Genomic DNA, 15,426 nt, shown 5'->3' with positions numbered 1-15,426 from the left:
CCTTAAAGTAGTAATCATTATGATACAACAATGTAACTTGAAAAATAAGATAATATTAGCTCAAAAATGATTTTTAGAGCAAGTTTATATTCCTACAATGGACTCGCAAGAAAAAGGATCTAGAAATTATTCTTCGCTGTTCATCGATCCAGTTCGAGATTTAAATGACGTAGCAGAGAGGAGAAAACGTGTTCCCAGCGGCATGACTCTCAAAAAATTCTAATTAAGCCTTGTCAACATCACGAACTGATTATACGTGTACCAGTTAATTAATAGTCGCCACTGTTGCAGAGGGATGAATAATGCAATACTTATTATCCGTTAGCGTGTTAATCAACCAGCCGTCTACCGGATGTGGTATTAACCGATATGGAAACGTCGCAACCTGCTTAGATAAGCTTCAGGGTTGACGTTATTTGATGAGTTATTCTCTATCCGTGACAAGACCAGGTGTAAGAGCTGCATCTTGGATTGGAGTTCAAAGTTGAAGTCATGTGTTGCATTGTATATTTGAAACATAAGCGGCTGATTAATTATAAGACTTCATGTTTTGGCGCGAAGACTAATACAATTGCACGACGAACCACACAATGAGGAATTAAAGTAAGGTTTCATTGAGAAGGAATCAAAATTTATGACGAAACAAATTTCTTTATGAATAATACAGTTCGTTAAGAGATTCGTGGGAAACTATGAAGCATGTATGGTGATCAAGAGTTAAACGAATTAATAACAATTAAGAATCGGAAATATATTTATATTCAGAAATATTTTTAGCATTATCGACTAAATAACTGATTAAAAGATTCATACTTATAAATATTTTCATATTTATTGATTAAATAGTCTGGAGTATATTCAATTTTCTAGATTGTAACAATTTTTCTATTTATTTATGTATTTAATTATATATTATTTATATATTATATTCATATAATGCATGAAATAATTATGAACGAATAAGTATACTAAATCACAGTAAGTATTCTAAATATTTTGAATATAAAATATTATAAGAAAATCAATTCTATGAGAGAAGACTTCATAGAAAGCATACAAAAGCAAAAAATATTTCCCGCAATGCGGACATAATTAAATTTTAGTTAATTTCCTGAATGCCATATTCTATTTTCTAATTTTCCATAACATTTCAAACTAAATATTTGCTACAGTTATTCATCAAAACAATTTAATTAGAAATACCAAATTTCAATATGACAATTAAGATAGAATTTTATAAATTAGTATATTAATTTCAAATAATTATCATTAACTTCCTGCGTATAATCGACTTTTTGAGAGATAATTATTAATGCCCGAGAAAGAAAAATTCGCTTACATTTCGACAGACATTTAAATAAATATTTTCATGAAAACTGACACACGTCCGTCAAATGCGAGGACACATTTGTTTTTATTAAGAACCCTGAAAGAGAATTTGGCAAATCTTCCTTTTATTCACATGTAGGCCGATGTATTTTTAGCGGCCTTAGAAAACATTGCACGCTCAGGCGTGTGCATACCTGAAACATGGCTGCTTTTGTTCCAACAAAAACGTTTCAAGTACTTTCACGCCACTTGTAGCAGTAAAATGAGTACCAAAACGTTTGACCATGTGCTGCATTCAGAAGTAAAAACAACATCACGACAATCTAACTTAATATATATTTGTTATTTATTCATGAAATTGCACTCCATATTTTTAAAATAAACTTTTGACTAATTATAATATTATTCAACTACGATATTACTTTGAAATATGCAATATAAAAATCCGCCAAGAGGAAAATATTTATATAGTATACCCACGAACATGTTTCAGAAATTATATATATTTCATATGCAAATATTTTTTCCACAAATAATTCATTATCTACAATTATTTTATTATTTATGAATTTTTCCCAAGAAGTTTATTACCTGTAGTCATATATTTCTTATTACGAGCTTCATAATTTCAATTTAATGTATAAAAAATGATCAGAATAATAATGGTTGCATGACAATGACTCAGACAATTTGTAATTAAGTAAGTAGACTTTACACCACATTCACTATCGTCCCAAGAGTAAAAGATCCATCAAGAAACAATCAAAAAATCTAAAAGAAATACATCACATCCTTCAGAAAAAGCGCAAAGATAAATGAAAGTATGAAAAATAATATTAGAAAATACTCTATACGAAGCAGAGCTGTGAGAAATTTAACGATATTTTTCACACTTTTGAAACAGATGTTACGAATGTCACTGTTTAATTGCTAAACAAATTCCAGTCACGATTATCAGTTGATCGTTCATTAATAATTATCCATCGAATATCACCCGATCCGTTGCATCAAAGAGAACCAATTTTCTCAAAAATATTGTGCCACGATCAACAATGAAAAACCAATAGACGAATTGCGCATTCGTGAGTCGTCTAGGGGTGGTTTATGTATTTCTAGCTGGAAAAATAAATAAAAAGGGAGTGCAAAACAGCGCACAATAAATCGAGCTTGAGGATTGATATTTTATAGATGTGTCAGCTGTGGAAATTCGTGCACCATTTCGAAACTCCCCGTGTCCATTGACAAACAAAAAGGAATGTCCTAGTGTTGGGTTCATTATACAGGGCTAGGGATGGCAACGTGCCACGTAATCAAAAATGAAGAAAGTGCGTGATAAGAGGATAAGGGACAGAATTAGCTGGAGTACCAGCGGAGGCCATGTCTGAATCTTCAAGTAACCAACACGATCGCGGTAAAGTCGCGTTTCAGAGACGAAGTAGCTGGGCGTTGTCATGAATATGAATGAGCCCTTGAGGTGATATTCCGAAGTGCGAAATAAAATAATTTCCACTTTCGCCGGAGTACTTTGCTGTTTCGTGTTTTTCCAAAGCACATAGGATTAAGGAGTTACTAATGGATGGGGTGAGAAATGGGAGGTGGAGATGCTTGAACAAGAAAAGAAGGGGATGAATACTGATACAGCGAAATTCTAGAGAGTAAATGTTCTTAACGTTAAAAAGTATATCAAAATAAATTTCATGTTAAGTATGTTCAATGTTTAAGATTTTATAATTTCCGTAACTTTTTAAATTAGTCGTTTAAATAAAATGTGTATGTCACATTTATTCATATAGATCTATAATATCATCAACGTCACATTTTTCGATACAATATTAAACAAATATCTCGCCTGCATAGTATCATAATTTTAATTTAAGTTGTTAAGTGAACACTTCAGTTTATTTTTCGTATTATTAATAAACCAAGATATTGTTAATATCAGTAACATATATTTAACAGATTAAAAGAAACATTTATACTTGGATTACGCTAACTACATGAAGTATTACATTGTAATATGTCGTTATGAATCTTAGATATATCATGCACATTTGGTATCTAATGCTCTTCGAAAATTGTTCTGATTCAAATTGAATTTGATCCCGGTTAGATTAGTTAGACAAGATTGGTAAGTTACGTCAGTTTGACATGGGTTAGGTTGGTAGGGCAACTTTTGATCACTTACACCAGTCAAGTATATTACATCTACCAAACGATTTGAAACTGAATGAGCTAATCACGTAATTAAAATGTAAACTACTCATTTACAACTAATAACCATATTTTCAAATATGTTAAAAATCTTTGCAGTATATATATATAACTTTAATTGCACAGTGATTTTCGATAATTCGTTTTATGTTACATATAACACAACCCTTTTTAACAAAATTCCAGTTACCGTCATGGTCAATGTTTTACAGGAAAGGGTGTTTAAAAATTTTTCAAGCTTGCTTTATCTTCTACTGTCATAGCTGTCAAGCATATTACGATTGTGTCGTGGAAATAAAACTATCCGTTGTCAATAACGTTGTACTTTAAATTACTTGAAATCAATTGGAAGCCAGCTACTTCAAGCCATTCGGAACGTTCGTTACGTCGTACTCAAAAGCGAATTTTTAACGCGAGGGGTTGCACATTATTCATTCACTGCCCGGAAAAATCTGCAGTACTGAAATGGGCATAGAACTACCAGGCTGAATGGCAAGGAATTCGTGGGAATGACAGTTGGTAGAGAACGTTGAATAGTTAGTAAACGTTAAGTACAGAGCGGTGTATCAGCGCGCGGAGTATGTACTACGTATCGGGTACTACGTTTCCAAGCTCTGCCTCTCAATCTCCTCTGGATATCACATTTAAATGGCACTTATTTACCCGCTGGCTAAAGTGACAAGTCCTGTTACTCCTGCGGTGAAGAACACGCCGTTCTCGTTTCCTTTAGCCGCGCTCTAAAGCTTCACTTCCTGCCGCTATTATCCCCTGTTCACTGTTACCAATGGGTTTCCGTTTTTCCTAAAGATGTTCCACTTACAACTCATGGTCAAACGAAAGGAACTCAATTAGACTTAACACATAATTATCCGTAATATTCCAGCTAATAGCTTCTTTCGCTGAAGCTGGTCTATCGATATTTGAAGATCAATACAAAGATAGCACTCCTTTATGAGAACTGGTGACGACTAGATTATGAACTGGTATGAATGATGGCTTGTTTTGGCAACAATTGGAATCTCTTGCTGCACATGACGAAGAAGTACACTTCAGATTATAAAGAGAAAGGAAGATTCGAAGAGGATTTAAAAGAGAATACAGATTGAGATAGTTACGCTAACATTTAAGTAAAGAAAAGAATTAATTATATGAAATTATATTAGTATAGAAGTTAGTGGACACACAGAGGAGAAAATAGTACCGAAGTGATAAAAAATTTCTGCTTTAACTACTTAACCTGTAGTTAGTAAAATAATCAAAATGAAATAAGTATTTGGTGATTTGAAAGTAAATTCAAGGGAAAATTAGTTCGTAGAAGAATATATAAATTAAGAACGAATTAAAAGAGCAGGAAAGTAGTTTAATACGTTTCGTTCCTTTATGCTTCGTTCTACACTAGAACAGTGCTAATGCATATGTCAAATAGACTTAAATTAATTGTACTAAAACAATTCTAAGCAATGACCAAGATAATCTTAATCCTTTGAGTACTTATTAAGGTAACTAAGCAAAAATAAAAGGATGTCCATTTCATTTGTGATTTAAAATGATTGTATCTCCTATGAACGGTATCAAAATTAAATTAAGTTGCTATACTCAGTGCATAACAAATCAATATTTTTAGAATTCATTGCACAAGAAACAGAATTAACAACAAAACCTGTGCGATATCCAATTCAGTCGCAAATGTACACAGATTAAGAAGATGATTGTACGAAAAACTTAGTAATGAAATTCATCGGTGCCAAAAATATTCGCTTACCAAACCAATCCGTTGTGGTTGCCAACCGTTCGGTGTTGGCGGTTTAAAGGGACAGAATAGCCGGCATACACCGCAAAACATCCCCATCGGTGAGCCACCGACTGCCTCTGGAACGCTTTTAAAAATAATGAGGCCTGCCTTCTTTCTTCCACTTTCTTTTCTCTCCCCTATTTTCTTTTTATCTGGCCTCCCTCGCTTCGTTGGGCTTTCATTTATTGCCTGATTTATCGCTGCCCCTGCCGCGCCGCGAATATATTTTATCTCCGTCGAATTTGATCCTGAAATACGGCTTGGCCGGGCAAGAAATGTCGGGACTTGGAGCTCAGCGGCGTAGATTTATGCAAAGATCCTTAAACCCAAGGTGTTCGCGAAGAATTATCAATATGCAATTAGCATTGGCTATTCATTGTGTTAATTTTAATGAACTCCGGTTCATTTGCAATCTGACTATGTGATGCGTATTGCGGACATCCAAAAAGAAGAAACGAAGAACAAAGCTAACGAACTGGGATTACTGAACTACTACATCCGGGGATAAAATCATTCAAAAGCTCGAATAAAATCCGAGAAAGAATTATTTTAAGGCAAAGTTAGTGCTACGGTAGCTAAAAGGCTGAGAAACACGAATAATAAGAAACATTGACATTAAAGAACATAAAAATTATATCTTTAGAATGTCGAAACGAGTAGTAGAGGATGCAAGTACTTGAATATTGAATATCGATAAAAATTAACTTGTAATGCTAATAAACGGGTAACGATTTATTGAAATACTGAGAAGATTCGAGTAACGAGACACCAAGACAATAAATATTTAATAAACACAAAGCTGAAACATGTCGAAGTATAAAAGGGTAATAGGAATGTTAAGAAATACTTGAGAACAAAAGGACAGGTATTATATTGGAGAGTTGTTAAGATACAAAGAACAGAGTATAGTTATCGCTTGAATAAGTGAAATACAGCATCAAAAGGAGCAACATACTATTCAAGCAAGTCGAAAAAATACAGAAAAAGCAAAAAGAAAAAGAAAATGGACGTAATCGAAAATCGACCGATTATATAACTAAATTTAAGCTTGTCAGCACTTTATAGATGTAGGATAATCAATACACGAATAATGTAAAGTTGCCGGAGTAACTTTCAACTGAGGCTATAGCAAGTTGAACCATGGGGAAGTAGCTTCGCTGGCGTTGTCATAATCTTTTCGACAGGCGAGCTTATCCAGGAGCACAAAGTGGCAAGTAAGAGGAAGCTCATGACTTTCATAAGCCTTTGTACGTCTTCCCTGGTCGAGGCAGTCACGCGTACGCCGTCGCAACTTGTTAAAATTCCATCCTGATTTCCGAGCAGGGGAAGACCACCGACGATAGCGAGGAAAACCGAAAGAAACCGTTGCCAGCGGGCCGGATAATCTCACGGCACGGATTATTGAGCACGTTCGGCGCAAGTTCCTTTCCGTTTGCTTCGGATAAACCAATAAACTCTAACTTCATTTAAGGTAAACCCTTACGAGCCTCATGCCATGGGTGCTATTCGACTTGCCCGGTGATTTTACTCGTTCGAAAATCCCGTTCTACCAGCTGAACGAGCCGATTAAAAGTTTCGTTTCGCTGTAAAAGAACTTTTGTATCCATATTCCAGCGGACCACGAATGTTCCTGGCCAAACGGTAACACTATCATCGACCATGGGCTTGCTAAAGCTACTTTCCTATTTATACAACACACTTTAGTAGTAACTAGCTACATTATAAATCTCCGCCACAATGAACTATGATTTCATGTAGGGGTAAAACCGGGTTGAAAAGCCGGGGATAAGAAACGAAAGAGGGAACAGAGTCCTTCGACAATCCAGGGAATAAATAATTGAACTTCAAACGTAACTTTCGATAGATCGGTAACTAACTCTCAGGTTTTCCTTAATGGAAACAGTTCGATATAAAACTGGGAGTTCGTTTCCGCGGTACTGGCCATGGGATCAAGTTTCCTTCGATCCCTAGGGAAGCAGTATCGGCTGTAAAGTTCGTCATTTTCGATTCAAGAATGTTCTTCATGGTTTCGTTCGAATATCCACACGGTCTTAGCCGTTTTTCGAACAGTTCTGCCGACATGCAGCGTTCAGAGGCGAGAGACGAGACACGAAGCTCCAGGAGCCATTTGTTGAAACGGGCGCATAGAACAATCGACGGCGTTATCTCGCGGAAAATCTCGTCTCATCGAAATACTCGGCGAGAATGGTTGATTCGACTACCAGCTCGAACTCTGGCCGCGGTTCGAAGAGACAGTTTCCAAGGGGCGCTGGCCCGATTCATCTGCACGGTCTGCAGTTCATTGCAGAGCATGAATAAAGCTACTCGGCGAACGGCTCCTTGCAATTCGAGAATAAAATTTTACAGTTTCCTGTAAAAGTTTATGTAACAATCGATTGCGAGTTTCCGCTGAAATTTCGTTTTGCACCTATTTTCTTTCACGAAAGGGACTTTTCCTTTAGAAGCGTTTAGAAAAAAAGTTAGCACAAATTAAGAAACTTGGGTTACTGTTTTCTCCAATCCTATGTGTACGATAGGTATATATAGGATATATGTGCAAAATGTTTTGCAAAAAATATGTTACGTATAGTAAGTTTGCGTTATACTACCTAAACTACTTTGTATATATTGTAGCTAGTATGCATCTGCTATAATATACAGGACGAGTCATGAAACTATACCACTTAAACTTTTTTTTTGTTAACCATTTATTGCATGAAGAAATGTTTCAAAGGAAAGTTGGTTGGTACCAAAAAGAACACACAATGCGGTAATCCTTCCATTACTTTTCCGCTTCCCCATCAAGATATGGTTTGGTTAGGTAAGGTTTGAACGTTTCATATAAAAAAGTTTATCATGGAATTCGAATGTCTGTCGCCTGTAGAAGCAAAATATTATTAAACTAAATAGGAATCAAAATTAATATTACGAAGATATTCTTCAGTCAAGTATGTCAAAATTTCTGCGTATGAAAAATCCATTACCAGAATCTTGATGAAGGAGCAAAGAAATAAAGAAACAATTAGAGTACTGCATGCTCTAATACATATCAAGCAACTTTCGTTTGAAATATTATTTTACATAACAAGAAGATTTCAAAAAGTTCAAGTGATAGAGTCGCTTGACTCACTCTGTACAGCAATCATATGCATGATAACAACCAAGAAAGAATAACGAACGAAAAATAGAGTAAAACGAATAACCAAAAATTCTTCGCGTTTAATAGCAATTAAATAAGTTCATATAACAAGAGCAATAAAGTGCTTCGATCTCTTCAAAATTTAAGTGGAACGTAGCAAGAAAGTTTCGTACATAAACGCGTTTCAGTTACAAGTAGTTGAAGAGGAAGTGACGAACAGAAGCTTTGCCAATTAGGAACTCTGTTTTCTACCTTTTTTCCATGTTCCCACTTGGAATATTCTGACTAACGACTGCTGTCTAATAGATACTGATGCCGGCAAGAAAGACTGGACAAATACCCGAAACCAGAGGAAATTAGATCACCTTTTAAACATGAAGACTTTTTCGAAATGCTCCTGCGGTTCTTACAGACGGCCAGGATTGATGACATGCTCTGAGGAAACATTCCCTCTCAAGGTTGCAAATACACTGTGCACCATTCAAAGGAGCTGGATCTTTAATTTTCTTTAATGACAGAGTGAGTGTTTGAAGTGTCTTTAAAAGTGAATACTGAGAAAGTCGAATTCAATATATTTCAAGTAAAATGAAAAGATTTCTTTCAATAAGAGGTACGCTATAAGTGGCAATAAGAGTAAAACAGTATCTGCAATTTCCTTTCGTAATTTAAAGAGACCATTACTTTTAGAAGACAGTACCGGAAAAGGAGCAGACAAAATTTTGTGGATTATTACTTAGCAACTTCATACTTTATATGCAATCAAAATTTCAAAATGTCGCCGACAGGAATCGATTACTTGGCAACAGTATCTATTAACATTTATCATCTGAACCAGAATTCCACAGAATCTTCAGATTATTGATTTCTAACATTACCTGACAGCAATATCATTTTAATACTAGTGCTACAACGCATATTGCAAAATAGTTCATTAATTTAAAACTAATATCAGAAAAGAAACAGAACAGGAATAGAAATTGGACAACAGAAAAAATGAGATCGAGAAACTCGAAACTGCAGGTACAAAACTAGGTAGGAAATAGAATTCGTTCTAGATCTCCAAGTGCTCGATACTTCAACCAGCGCAATTAAAGACCGTCACAATGACTATTATGTCCGCATGTCTGCACTACTCACTATTTTCTCCCTAAAATGAGAAAGAGATTCTCGGTCACTTTTTACAGTATTCAGAACTTTGGAATAAAAGCATACTGGAACGTGACACGTAAATTGATCTACGAATTGATAGTAACAGCACATCTCGTACTGTACGTTGAAAATTTTTTTTAAATATTTCAACACTATATTCTATGTTTCTAAACCGAATTAATCGTTATATGCTTATTATGCTAACGTTTTCTAACATTCTGTCGAACCATGGAACATATTTCGAAGAAGTTATGTGAAAATTATCCTGTCGTATCGAACCACATGCATCCATTAGAATAGACTTCGTTAACCGGCTGTTATTAGATCGTAGACAGCGATTGCAGTGCGCAGCTATCGTCGAACTGTTTCACTTATTCTGCCTGACTACGTGACCCAGGCTCCACTCCTCGAACGCGTATCGTTTGCAAAGACCATGGAATACAGCGTGCGTGTATAACAGATTTACCTTAATCAAAGCTTGTTAATCAGCGCGATAACAACTTCTAGGAAACGTGCTTACGAATTCTGGTCATTACAAGCTAATCTCCCAGGTTGTACAATCATTGGCTCATTGTGCAGCAATGAAAGATGCGAACATACTTTCGTTAATTAACTATCCTTTTTGGCACAGAACAAGGATAATCAAGAAAGGGTGAGAAGAACACGATAAAGTCCTGAGAGATTTCGCGTGCCAAAATATATCTTGAATTCATAGGTGTCTATGCTTAATTAATCCGCCGCCCATTCAAACGTATCCATCCACAAATATCCGCGTAGCTGCGCGTTTGTTGCAAATTTTCATTCAACCACGCTCTCATTTCGATACAGTAATATAATTCCTCTGCCCTTCTTTCGCCATCGCATTGCACCCAACTCTGTACCCGTTCGTTCCTCCTTCGTGAATACGTTGAATGCTCGCTTTGCATCGTTAGCCAGCGATATTGCCGAGTTTTAGTATCAAATCGACTTTACTTGAGATATTATTAAAAACGAACTTCTTTCCGTGTTTCGTTTTGTCATTGTGCGTGGTACGTCAAATTTCCTTTGAATTTCTTCCTCAATTCTAATTCTCCTTGCATTTTCGACATTAATGTAGCCTCATTTCTTACTCATTTCGACATTCATTCTTTGCTCCTTTCCATTTCCCCGATTATTTTTGAAATTTTTTGGTTTCATAATTTCTTCCTAAGATATTCAATTTCGTTCTACTTTCACCAAACGCCTCACTCCTCTCTTTGTCTCTTTCTCCCTCTAGCACCAAAATTATATTTAATGCGGCATTTATACGAATTTCTTAACTCAATTAACCAATGATAATTTCTGCTTCCGACCATAGAAATTAATATTTTGCATATCTGTAAAGGACGCAATACACTTGAGAATGTAGCATAATTTCTTTACATTAGCATGTATTTTTACTCATGCTACAATTATTATTTTGTGCGTTACTTTTATTATTACTAATAAAATAATCAAGATCTGTATCTCTTCTAATTGTACCGTCCGTAACAATTTTGGAAAAATACAGTGCGAAGCTGGGGAACGCGACAGTTGTCTTAATTAACCCGTTACGGAAGAACGGTACCATGATATTACCGCAAACTTATGACTCCCTTCCTTCTGCATAGTGCACACTAGTATACACCATGAAATTTTAACTTTATTGTTCAGCCTGCGGCTAAAAGATACGAAAGAATTAAACGGAGCACGGAGTACAGAGTGCTGTAATATTCATGATGGCAGCTTATAATTAATGAAGAAACAGTGAACCTTTTGAAAAAAATTTATTTCTTTGAACACTTTCCACTGAGAAACGACAAACGCTTTTAATTTTCGTTACCTTAAACGATGTCGACGATTATTGGATTTTAGTTGAAATTTAACACGGTTGTGATATTAAATATGTGATGTGGAACGCACTTAGCTCCATGCTAATTCAGAATAGAAATGTTAATAGCGAACGTGGATGCATAAACCTTTGTGTGATTTTAATTTAATTCAATGAAGGAAGCATCTAATTAAATTGAAAATATGGAATATTCATATCTTTAGTCAACGCTGCTTCCGTTCTAAATAGTATACTGTACCTCATACTTGAAGCCAAGTAATGAAGATCGCATTATTCACAGATTTTTACTTATGAGAAAGCAATGAGTGAGGAAGAAAAAAATAATATGAGAATATCAAAGATGACTATATCTTAACGAAACACGATGTAATAAAATAATTAACATTTCATTAAAATAAATTTCATTATGATAAACCACATTTCGTTAGAAATATTCCCAGAGTATTCGATTAATTATGAACTATATCAAACATTCAAAACTTATATACATTACGATTGTTACACGTCACTCCCTCCTCATTAAATTCCAGAAAAATTGGAATTTTCGTTCTCTTTTCCATTTCTTTCCAATTTCCGTACTCATGCGCAAAAATATACACATAGTTATCTTCGATGAAAAATAATATACAACGTAGTTCAGAGTGGAATGAACATGTTCATCTCCCGAGATTGGAAGAACTCATATATCTCGGTTGGATATGCGTGAAAGCATACATATTTCTCTATGCGCAGAAAGCAGGCCTACGAAACAACACTGGCCACGTTGTTGGATTGAAATATCGATTCGAAGTCTCGATGGTCCTGTATTGTACCAGTCAGAATGGAAAACCTGTTGATTTTATGAAGAACGCATTCGAAGGAACAGTAAATTCGATGGCGCTTCATTTTCGACCATTGAAATATCGAGTATGTTATTTAAAGGATAGAGAAATAAGTGGACACATTATGAGAAATGGAACGATGTTTCTTCTTGTCAATCGATTATTCTAACAATGAAGTTCATCAAATTAGTTCTGCTAAAATTTCGTGTAATTTTTGATATCTATAAATTGATTGCAATAAAAATAACAATCTTCTTTATAGGCTCAAAAGAAACGAAACTTGAAATAAAATAAAATTAGAACTTGAATATGGTGTGTAATTCTATCAGCGTATCCGTAATCACTTTGTGTGCATGAATCAATATCGATAATATTAGACATCTATATATCACTAATATCTATTTATCTATTCTATTAATTGGATAAGTAATATTCAACCATAAATTGTAAAAGAAAATTTACTCAAACTGTTAAGTTTTTAGACAAAACCCTCATTTATGGGACATATAATTTAGGTAATTATTAGGTACACGTGGAAATTACATGAATCATATGTTTGCTTTTCTCTACACACTCGCGCGGTACCTATAATCCACGTAGGAATATATTAATATTATTATAGAAAGTTGTACCACATTAAAGTATGATACATAATGTTTCTGATTTTAGTGCAGCTGTATCGAAAAGATTCGAAAGTAACTTATCTTATCTGGAAGCTAGTACTGCAGTTGCTTTTCAACCCCTTGTACCCCTTCGCTCTCGTTTCACCCTGTTTCCCACAAAAGCTTTTAAAGCTGCCTATGCCCATGGGTGAACTGGTTATGCAGCTCTCACAATAATAACTCGAAATCTTTGTCGATCAATTCATTATCCAACGACACACGACACTTAGGACTGAAACAAAGCAACATTTTCGAATCAATCCATGTAGATTTCATGACCACGATAATAAAACTTCATTCAATAAAAGAACGCTGTTAAATTTATTTTTCAGACTCAAATTTGCCCAGGTTCGCTGACGAAATCCAGAATGTGACCGTAAGAAGGGGTAGAGACGCTATGTTAGCCTGTGTAGTCGACAATCTACAATCTCACAAGGTAGGGAGCCATTTTGTTATACAATTTTGTAACAGTATACCATGAAGATTTCTACTTAATTTAAACCGCTTGCGATTTAAATCTCATTCGTCGCTTATTTTCACCTAGTTCATAATAAAAACCGTGCTTGGAAACGCCAACAAAATTTAATTCTGTTTTCACATTTTTCTATTCAATAATGTATCAACATTGACATATTTTTGAACAAATTAAATTAAAAGGATTATACACTATATATAAAATATACGGAAAATTCGAATGCAACATAATATAGAATCCAACTGAATATAGGACCACAATGTATTAAATCCTTTCACTATAATAAAATAATTCGATAATCACGTTTTTAAAACTAACTATTAACATTAAACCTTTGATACAAAACATAATAAACGAAATTATCTAATTTTGTTAAGAAAATTGTGTCAATTATATCGTTAACCTGTTTAGTACGTTTTAAGTATTACGTTTAAAGAGCTCTTTTAGCCATCCAGTTTCGAAATTACGGTGCTCCATTTTCGCAACAGAAAATTGCGCTGAAAGAACGTGACTTTTAAAAACAAGACTAAAGTAGTTTTATTAAGGGCATTTCGCCCGTCTAAAGCGTAACTGGGAAAACAATAATTTTCATCTAATGACGACATTTTTTGAGGAAAATCTCAACAGAGACGTGTGACTTTCATGTACGACAAAACGAGGTAAAATTGAGTCTACTACCATGCAATTATAAGATTCTCAAAATCTCCATTACTGAAACATTTTGACTACATCAAAATTTGTGAAAGCAAGAGATTTTAATTACAGTTTGAACAATTTCCTTCAGCATTTAGGATACCATATAGCAAATAATTAGTAAACAACTTTTACGAAAATATGAAAACGAAATTAAAGCAAGGAATTGAGAATAGAGTACAAATGCTCATATTCCCTTTTTCGCGTAAGAGTAAAGTTAATATTTCGGAATGGATTAGCTTGTATGGTTTTCTTGATTTTATTCTCGCAAAGTATTATTCTTAACAATATGAAAAGTACTTATTGAGATGAAAAATGCTGTATCGTCTAATTAATTTACTTTCGTTCATAGGATTAACTAAATTATATAACTAGACACAAACTACACTTTCATTTTGGACGTCCAAAATATATATTTTAATTTGGCAAACAAATAAAATTAGAGCTATATTTTGTATAGAAGTAAATAAATAGCATAAAAATAAATTTATATACCGTGTGGAAATTACTGATCTAATTAGATCGTGAAACTTCATTAAACATTCTAAAAATAATTTATATTTATGAATATGCTAAAATTTATAGGCACGTAATAAAACTTAGATTAATATCATTATGATTAAAAATGTTTACCAATTTATATTCATCAAAATTATTGTTTACACAAACGAAACATATTTTTCAAGGAAATTGTCATACCATTTCTATTTTTATCTACAATTTCATTGCTTTTCATGCACAATAGTTCTGACAAATGTATATTAGTTCTTTTAAACTGAATATCAGTCCAATCAAAATTGTCACACAGCTTATCCAACAAATGAAATATATGTGAAATATATGTTTACTTATACCTGTAAAAATACATGAAACCAGAAAAACAAACGACGTTAGTCCCGTAAAAAGTTACGCGACCATATTTATTTCACAGGGGTAACACAACTGGCACGTCAGTCAATTGAATCTAAAAACGCCTCACATTATCTCCCTTCTAATCCCTTATCTCATACCCCTTCTACATACGAAAAATACATACAAGTCGGCGAATAAACGAGCATTAAATTTTGAATGATCGAAATGAAAACGTGACAAATATTATAACGGAATCGTATAGTGTTCAATACAAAAAACCTGAAGTTAAAAAATGTCTAACTTTTTTTTAAACAAATTATAAATTTAACAAAGGGATAATGTCGAAATAAAATATGCAAAGATACATTTCTGAATAAAATATATAAAATTAGATTTCAGTAACATAAGTGCAATAATTTTATGATTCCATTATTCAGATTATCTAAGAGCTCAC

The 15,426-nt window shown here is 34.1% G+C and overlaps 1 protein-coding gene across 3 annotated transcripts in view; it reads left to right on the top strand.

Moving 5' to 3' along the window:
• Nucleotides 1–15,426, top strand: part of LOC108550245 (neurotrimin) — a 247,502-nt gene that overhangs the window by 191,275 nt on the left and 40,801 nt on the right. For all 3 annotated transcript variants that reach the window (XM_017903943.1, XM_017903944.1, XM_017903942.1), the window contains one exon: nt 13,285–13,388. In XM_017903943.1, coding sequence (XP_017759432.1) covers nt 13,285–13,388 — 104 coding nt within the window. The remainder of the gene's footprint in view (nt 1–13,284; nt 13,389–15,426) is intronic.

This window comes from Eufriesea mexicana, unplaced genomic scaffold (genome assembly GCF_001483705.2).
Source record: "Eufriesea mexicana isolate 0111107269 unplaced genomic scaffold, ASM148370v2 scaffold2645, whole genome shotgun sequence".
NCBI lineage: Eukaryota > Metazoa > Arthropoda > Insecta > Hymenoptera > Apidae > Eufriesea > Eufriesea mexicana.
This window is presented reverse-complemented; position numbering and strand designations above follow the sequence as displayed.